Source organism: Culex quinquefasciatus, chromosome 2 (genome assembly GCF_015732765.1).
Source record: "Culex quinquefasciatus strain JHB chromosome 2, VPISU_Cqui_1.0_pri_paternal, whole genome shotgun sequence".
Taxonomy (NCBI): Eukaryota; Metazoa; Arthropoda; class Insecta; order Diptera; family Culicidae; genus Culex; species Culex quinquefasciatus.
In genome coordinates this window covers 78138355-78147160 of record NC_051862.1, presented here as the reverse complement: position 1 = coordinate 78147160, position 8806 = coordinate 78138355, and the positions used below count along the sequence as shown (strand labels likewise).

At 35.9% G+C, this 8806-nt stretch overlaps 1 protein-coding gene across 9 annotated transcripts in view; it reads right to left on the bottom strand.

The window, feature by feature from the left end:
- Window positions 1-2574: 2574 nt before the first annotated feature.
- The window catches only part of LOC6040059 (allatotropins), a 57774-nt gene continuing 51542 nt past the window's right edge, over window positions 2575-8806 (bottom strand). For all 9 annotated transcript variants that reach the window (XM_038252285.1, XM_038252288.1, XM_038252284.1 and 6 more), the window contains exons 3-4: window positions 4303-4673; window positions 2575-3870 (exon numbers count right to left, since the gene is read on the bottom strand). In XM_038252285.1, coding sequence (XP_038108213.1) covers window positions 3696-3870; window positions 4303-4673 — 546 coding nt within the window. In that variant the 3' untranslated portion in view covers window positions 2575-3695. The remainder of the gene's footprint in view (window positions 3871-4302; window positions 4674-8806) is intronic.

Below are 8806 nucleotides of genomic sequence, written 5' to 3'. Positions count from 1 at the left end.
AGAGTACTTTTTGATTGCAAATTTGATTTTACATCGAAAAATGAAGTTGAAAAATTTTTGCGACCAATAATTCGATTTTATGAAAAAATCTGTATTGATTCAAAAATTTATAACTTGGTCAAAGATTTTTTGCACAACCTGGAAATTTCTGAAAAGTTGACATTTGATGTCTTCTAAAACATATCAAAAAATTTAAAAAAAAATAAAAATTGTGTTTTTTTTTGACAAAAAGTTAAATAAAAAATTACCAAAACATTTTTAGCATGCATCTTTTTTTTTCAGTGTAGTCCATATCCATACCTACAACTTTGCCGAAGACACCAAATCGATCAAAAAATTCCTTCAAAAGATACAGATTTTTGAATTTTCATACATCATTTTTGTATGGACAGCTGCCAAATTTGTATGGAAAATTATATGGACAAACTAATGATGCAAAATGGCTTCTTTGGGCATACCGAAGGCACCAAAAAAGTTTCAGTCGGATTAAAAAATACAAAAAAAATCAAATGACCGAAATCTGAGAGAATTGCTTTTCTTGTTTCTTGTTTTTTGTTTCTTGTTTCTTGTTTCTTGTTTCTTGTTTCTTGTTTCTTGTTTCTTGTTTCTTGTTTCTTGTTTCTTGTTTCTTGTTTCTTGTTTCTTGTTTCTTGTTTCTTGTTTCTTGTTTCTTGTTTCTTGTTTCTTGTTTCTTGTTTCTTGTTTCTTGTTTCTTGTTTCTTGTTTCTTGTTTCTTGTTTCTTGTTTCTTGTTTCTTGTTTCTTGTTTCTTGTTTCTTGTTTCTTGTTTCTTGTTTCTTGTTTCTTGTTTCTTGTTTCTTGTTTCTTGTTTCTTGTTTCTTGTTTCTTGTTTCTTGTTTCTTGTTTCTTGTTTCTTGTTTCTTGTTTCTTGTTTCTTGTTTCTTGTTTCTTGTTTCTTGTTTCTTGTTTCTTGTTTCTTGTTTCTTGTTTCTTGTTTCTTGTTTCTTGTTTCTTGTTTCTTGTTTCTTGTTTCTTGTTTCTTGTTTCTTGTTTCTTGTTTCTTGTTTCTTGTTTCTTGTTTCTTGTTTCTTGTTTCTTGTTTCTTGTTTCTTGTTTCTTGTTTCTTGTTTCTTGTTTCTTGTTTCTTGTTTCTTGTTTCTTGTTTTCTTGTTTCTTGTTTCTTGTTTCTTGTTTCTTGTTTCTTGTTTCTTGTTTCTTGTTTCTTGTTTCTTGTTTCTTGTTTCTTGTTTCTTGTTTCTTGTTTCTTGTTTCTTGTTTCTTGTTACTTGTTTCTTGTTTCTTGTTTCTTGTTTCTTGTTTCTTGTTTCTTGTTTCTTGTTTATTGTTTTCTTGTTTCTTGTTTCTTGTTTCTTGTTTCTTGTTTCTTGTTTCTTGTTTCTTGTTTGTTTCTTTTTGTTTCTTGTTTGTTTCTTGTTTCTTGTTTCTTGTTTCTTGTTTCTTGTTTCTTGTTTCTTGTTTCTTGTTTCTTGTTTCTTGTTTCTTGTTTCTTGTTTCTTGTTTCTTGTTTCTTGTTTCTTGTTTCTTGTTTCTTGTTTCTTGTTTCTTGTTTCTTGTTTCTTGTTTCTTGTTTCTTGTTTCTTGTTTCTTGTTTCTTGTTTCTTGTTTCTTGTTTCTTGTTTCTTGTTTCTTGTTTCTTGTTTCTTGTTTCTTGTTTCTTGTTTCTTGTTTCTTGTTTCTTGTTTCTTGTTTCTTGTTTCTTGTTTCTTGTTTCTTGTTTCTTGTTTCTTGTTTCTTGTTTCTTGTTTCTTGTTTCTTGTTTCTTGTTTCTTGTTTCTTGTTTCTTGTTTCTTGTTTCTTGTTTCTTGTTTCTTGTTTCTTGTTTCTTGTTTCTTGTTTCTTGTTTCTTGTTTCTTGTTTCTTGTTTCTTGTTTCTTGTTTCTTGTTTCTTGTTTCTTGTTTCTTGTTTCTTGTTTCTTGTTTCTTGTTTCTTGTTTCTTGTTTCTTGTTTCTTGTTTCTTGTTTCTTGTTTCTTGTTTCTTGTTTCTTGTTTCTTGTTTCTTGTTTCTTGTTTCTTGTTTCTTGTTTCTTGTTTCTTGTTTCTTGTTTCTTGTTTCTTGTTTCTTGTTTCTTGTTTCTTGTTTCTTGTTTCTTGTTTCTTGTTTCTTGTTTCTTGTTTCTTGTTTCTTGTTTCTTGTTTCTTGTTTCTTGTTTCTTGTTTCTTGTTTCTTGTTTCTTGTTTCTTGTTTCTTGTTTCTTGTTTCTTGTTTCTTGTTTCTTGTTTCTTGTTTCTTGTTTCTTGTTTCTTGTTTCTTGTTTCTTGTTTCTTGTTTCTTGTCTTTTTACAATTTTTTTGTGTTTTTTTTTCAACTAGTTCTTCAGATTACGGGTACGCTCGAGAAATACCATGTATTAATTAAACTTAAAATAAAAACAAGATTTTTTCCGATTAACTTATGTGTATCTCCCAAACTGTTTTCTGACTGACATCAACAATAATGAATTGTTAAATGCTCGCTTAAACCTTCCAAATTTAAATCCAATCAAATTTCCATCAAGGTTGATCAACACGAAAGCATAGTAAAATTAAACCTCGTTCCCCTTAATGACCCACTCTCATCTGATGTGATCACGGTGTGAAATGAAACTCTCCCAGTTCAAGTCCAAGTTATATTTCCATTCGCATATCGTTTTGTGCCGCTCCTCCTCAATCACATGCAGCACACCGACCCTGTCCGGTATGATTAAAATGTTTAAGATGGGTATGGAACGGGGTTTCAGATAGCACTGCACTGCAAAGTAAGCATAAACATGAGCCAGCCCCGGCGTGAAGCAGTACTAATTCTCAACCTGCTGCGCTAATATTTTCAAAGTGCGGGGAAAGTTTAAGCCCTTCTTTGCTGCTTTCTCGGGAGGATGTGTGTACGAAAATATCGCTTTGCAGTAATTTTCAAGTTTTATTTTGCAATTTTCTTCGGTAAACTTTTCCTGGCGTAATTTAACCATGCTGCAGTTTTAGCACTCTCTAAGTATGGTACAGTGTGTGTGTGTGTGTTTGTTTTGTTTTTGGCTTGCGTGATGTATTTAGTTTTCTATAAGGTAGCATTCTCTCTCATGAATTATACTTTTTTGTATTGAACTTAACTTACACCTCATAACATTGCGACATGTGCTTAAATATTTGCATTAATTGAACATCTTAATAACACTACCATCCGCTAACTGCCCTTCTGAACTGTGTTTTTTTCTTTCTCGTAGATTTCCCGAATTCATGGAAATAGTCCGGCATCCAGCCATTGCCGGCTTACAACCGTGTTTTCGTTCCAGTCTCATCAACGCGATGTCACATCAGGTATATATATTACATTGAGATGAATCGACCACATCGGCGAGATTTATAGACACTTCCAAAATCGCGTAGAACTGTCGCGTACAAAACGATAAATTTTGAGTAGCTTCCCTAAATAACACCAGACTCTTTCTTGTCCACGAACTAAAACTCCCTTTTCCCTCTACACTCTACGGTAGCTAAAACCTTACAAACTACCTACTATAACGAATTAATTGGAGAGAAAAAAGCTAACATTCACTTTGTCAATTATTTTACACGATTTTGTTTTGATTTTGCTGTCTTTTAGTTTCTCATCCTTCCGCAACCAGTCGCGCTGTCCTCGTTCGAGCTTTCCGTGTAATTTGTAACCATTTCTTCAACTCTGTGGGAAAATCGGTGGGAACTCGGAAATGGGGGGAGGTTGTTGTAATCGAACCGGGCCAGAATTAGAACAAGTCGTTGCTGTCGCTGGCGGCGGCGCCACCACCACCCAACGGTGAGCTGATCAGTTCGCTCGTAGTTAGAATCCCGTCCCGGTTGGTGTCCACGAAGCGTTGCAAAATGGTTCGCGCCAGGGCCGGGTTGGTGGTCATCTCGGAGGCGAACCAGTCCAGGGGGAAGCTGAGGGGGGAAGAGGTGGGGATAAAAATGATAATAAATTCAGTGAATTTTTGTTTTGAAATTAGAAAAAAAAAGTTTGTGACAGTAATATATCCTCTCTCTTGATGTGCCAGAATCTACGCTTTACTTTTGTCAGTAAAAACTAGTTTGACTATCAATGATCTAAGAAATAGTCCAAAGTGTAAAGCAAACCTATGCATTTTTAAAAAGCTTTTGCTTCCAAATTTAGCCTCTACAACCTAACCTCTGGGCGGGCTTCGATTTAAAAATTCGGCAAAAATAAATTTGTTTACCAATTTGAAAAAATGAAATCATAAATTAAAAAAAAATTAGGGTTGAAAGTAGGTATAATCAGATATCTGTTGTACTTGCAAATGTTCGTATGGGGATGGCCCATAGTGTAATGGTTTAAAACATTGAATACAATCTCACCTCTCCTGCTCCCCCGCACCACCCATCTGCAGCGAATCAACTCCGTCGGCCACCAGTTCTTCGATCAGCTTGCCGGCCTCATGCTTGTCGTAGCCCCAGGGCGTTTCGTCGGCCACGTGTTTGACCATGGTTCCGCTTGCGCTGCCCCCGCCCACGTTCACTCCAATCGGGGCGCGCCTCTTGCCGAATCCTCGCGCCGTCATCATCTCTGAGTTGCGGAACGGGGCCCGTATCGAACGTGGTATTTTGGAGGCCCTCGCTGCCAAACTGGCCAACTGACGGGCCGGGCCAGCACTGGACGTGTGACAGCAGAGCAGAACCGAACACAGCATCACCACGAACAGGACCTTGCAGGGGGACATTTTCATAATCTGCGAAAGAAGAAGACGGAAACGGAAATCGAGTTTCAGGTGGTTGGAGCATTATGGGTTATTTTAAATTATGCGGAATAAAGAGTTTTAACGCGGTCGAGTACAACCGAATTGAAAATACAGGAGGGAACGGAATCCTTGAATTGAAAAATATGTTGAGATCTACATGGCTTACAGAACAGTATCAACACATTTGAAAGACTTTCCACATCAAACCAATCTGTTAAAAATTAAAAATAAGTTATTTTATAAAATCCCTAATTTTTGCATCAATATCGCGTAAGTGGCCATAACTTGAGTCAGAGTTCGTAGATATAAACGTTTCAGACTTGTTTTGAAGAATTTTTGATTCAACGATAGATCGGAAGACGGAATTTAAAATGGTTTCATACAAATATGTGAGTACCGACTTAACAAAAAGTAGACTCGTTTTCTGCAGCTAGGTGACTAATCCATGTAAACGACAAAACTGACAATTTCAGGTTTTTGTATTGAGTGGATACAGTACCCAATACGGAGCCTTTTGATTACAGAAACAATCACCAAAACTGTATTCTTCAAGGGATTTTGATTAACCGCGGTTGATTTTCTTGTCTGTCACAGTTGCTGGGGGTGAACCGTAGAGACTTGATCCCCAGGGATGTTTGATCCCTAGCCTGCATCTCGTCAGTGTGTGGGTAAAAAATAACATTGTTCTAAAAAGTTGTGCGAAATTAACTCAAACTCACATTGTAGAAAATAAAGAAAAGAATTAAAAAATGTTCGGATTGAGTAATACATTTTTCGAAAAAGTGCTGCAAAAAACCTCCAAGAGATCTTCATTCTTTTTTTTTTTTTTTTGACATGTAAAGGAAAAAATTTCAACTTCATTTTTCGATTTAAAATCGGATTTTCAATCAAAAAGTACTTAAGTGAAATTTTGACATAGTGCACCTTTTTCAAGTAATAACCATTTTTAGTTAACTTTAAAAAAAAGTCTCAGTTATTCATTTTTTTTAATTTGTGCCCATGTTTGCCCACTTTTGAAAAAGGAGGATTTTACATCAAAAAATGAAGTTGAAAAATTGTTGTGACCAATATTTAGATTTTTTGAAAAAAAAATCAGTTTTGATTCAAAAATTCATAACTCGGTCAAAGTTGTTTTGCCCATTCTGGAAATTTCTGAAATTTGGCATTTGATGTCCCTTAAAACATATCAGATAATAAAAAAAATTAAAAAAATGTGTCAAATCAAGTTGTACCATTTTTTCAGTGTAGTCCTTATCCATACCTACAACTTTGCCGAAGACACCAAATCGATCAAAAAATTCCTTCAAAAGATACAGATTTTTGAATTTTCATCAGCAATGGAATAATCATCATCAAAAGAAAATCTTTGGATGTTCATCAAGAGAAAAAAATCCGAAGGGAACATTGCTCTCCTCTCTCGCGCACGAAAGATCGGTAAAAGGAATCTAAAAAAAATCATCATCTTGATTTTTCGGCGAAACATCTTTTTCACTCGTACGCTAGCAAGTGTAACGTCACACGTCGAAAAATGACACGTAAACAAAATGAAACAAATGAATTTAGGTGGTACTGACAAGGAAATTCACAAAAAATCATCAGCCGATTGATTTTCTTGGAGAATTTCGGGAGCAATTTTTGCCTTCCTCACCTCACTGAGGCAAGGCTATAAAATCACTCGAAAAATGAACTTCTTATATACGACTCCTAGATATACCTTCACGTATACCTATCGACTCAGAATCAAATTCTGAACAAATGTCTGTGGGGATGTGTGTAGACATGATTTTTTCCACACGATTATCTCAGAACTGGCTGTACCGACTTTGGTCGGATCCGCCTTATTCTGTTCGTTTTGGGATCCCCTAAGACCCTATTAAATTTTATTCTGTTTAGTGAAGTACTTTTAAAGTTATGCCAAGAAAAAGTATTTTTGTAGCTACAAATAAGGGTGATTTTTGCATAACCTCAAAGGCCGGGTCTTTTGCTATTTTGACTTTTTGACCACGCGGGGGATTGGCAGCCACACCCCCTTGCATGCGTATCGCCCGGTTGCCACATCGCTTAAGCAGTGTCTGCGTCTCTTCTGGAAAAAATCTGTATTAATTATGTTGCTGCATCATTTTGTTTCGACATAGATTTACACGAACTTTTTACTGAAATATATAACTCATGAGACTTTTCACCTTTATTTTGAAGAGTTGGTAAAAAAATAATTGAAAATTGCTGTTCAAGTAAAATCAATAATTAAAAAAAACAAATGAAAAAAAAAATAAAAAAAAACTCTTAAATTAATTTGTAAATACCACCTAAAATACAACATGAATGCGAGGAAGGCACCAACGTTTTTTTTGCGTGATTCCCTTCCTCTTTCTTTCGCGGGTGAAGAAAGTTCGCAATTTATTGTTTTACGATTAGTCCATCCCTGATTTTCATATATCATTTTTGTAAGGACAGCTGCCAAATTTGTATGGAAAATTATATGGACAAACTAATGATGCAAAATGGCTTCTTTGGGCATACCGAAGGCACCAAAAATGTATCAGCCGGATTAAAAAATACAAAAACTATAGTTAATAAAAAATACCTATTTCGTAGAGAACTGGTTGCACTTGGCAGCAACAAAAATGCATTGAAAGGAAAAAAAATTATCACATAAATTGGGTTGGCAACAGGGCATTCTTGTGTGACTAGAATAGAATTTTTGAAAAGGATAGGAATACCTTTTGGTAAACATCAAACTAATCAGAAATGATCAAGAAATCTTGCCTACTGGTTGGTGAGGAAAGGTTTAAGTAAATTTCGAGGAAATTCCCATATTACCGAGCATCATTCAGTCTCCACCGCTTAGACTGATGGGAATGGGCATAGTTCCCCTAACTTAAAATCGTGGATTTTTCAAATTATTGTTTTCGTCTCCTCCACCTCAAATATTGAACACAACTTTTGACATGGAATCCGTCTCAGGCCTACCATTGGCAAAGCCAGGCGCTAATCCTTATTCAAACCTGAAGCGATTGGCAAAAGCAGACGACCGGCGTTGATGCGCGTTGCATCTTCGCCTGTTTTGTCGCACCAGACGGATTGACAGAACCGGACGATTGGCCCGAATCCAATTTACGCTGTTTGAAATTGTATCACCAATTTCCGGATCAAATTTTCCGTCTCGTCTGGTGTGGGAAATGCTTTTGTACTTGGAACGATTCGTGTAACGGCGAGATTCTATGTGACGTCTTCGTGTACTATGAACGAAATTCAAATACAGTGTGGGGCAAGTGTTGTAAATTCTCAATTTACCGACATTAGCTACTCAAATTGAAATTAAAACTGCAGACTTTGTCATGCATCGACCATCACGAAACGTCTAAGAACACCGTTCGTGGAGGATAGTACGGAAAGTGTCGAAAACTTTTCTCAGTTTCCCTTGATTACATCAAGGAAACTCAAACGGTTGCTTCCTCTTGGTGTGGCTTCATCGATGGTTGGTTGCATCGTCGTACAGTACACCGTATAGTGTTGTCATACAGGTAAATAAGTAGGTAAAACTTAGTCACTCATCAGAATAACAAGCCAATCAGTTTTCGCGCTCAAAGCGCGTTTGTTGCTGCTGAGTCTGATATTGCGATGTGGCGCGAAGTTTGCCATTGAAGAAGCGCAATGACTGCGTGTGGTTTTACATTTCATTACATTGTGTTTTGACGGCACTTGTCAGGTGTGTGTTATATTATTCCTAGAAAATGCGGAACATAAGAAGAACAGGAAATTATTTTGGGATTTTTTTAATAACAGGCTTGGCGACTTATTCACAGGGGATTTTCTTATTTGAAAATGTCCACTCTCTTTTATTGTCAAATTATCCCAATTTCAAATGATAATTCACAGCAATCCAGCAGAAATTCATGAATCTTTTTTTTATAACCGTCGTATGTCAAGTGCTCGAAAATCTGATAAACATATTTTCAGGCTTGAGGAGTTTATAAACATCCTTCTTAGAATTGGCAGGGTACATTTGCAGATTTCTAGGCCAAAATATAGTAATTTTCTTCTAATTGCAACCGGTACTTCCTCATTGCTTTTGCCCCAGTCATAATTTAAAAGTGTCCTTGCTGACAGCTCGCCAAAATTCA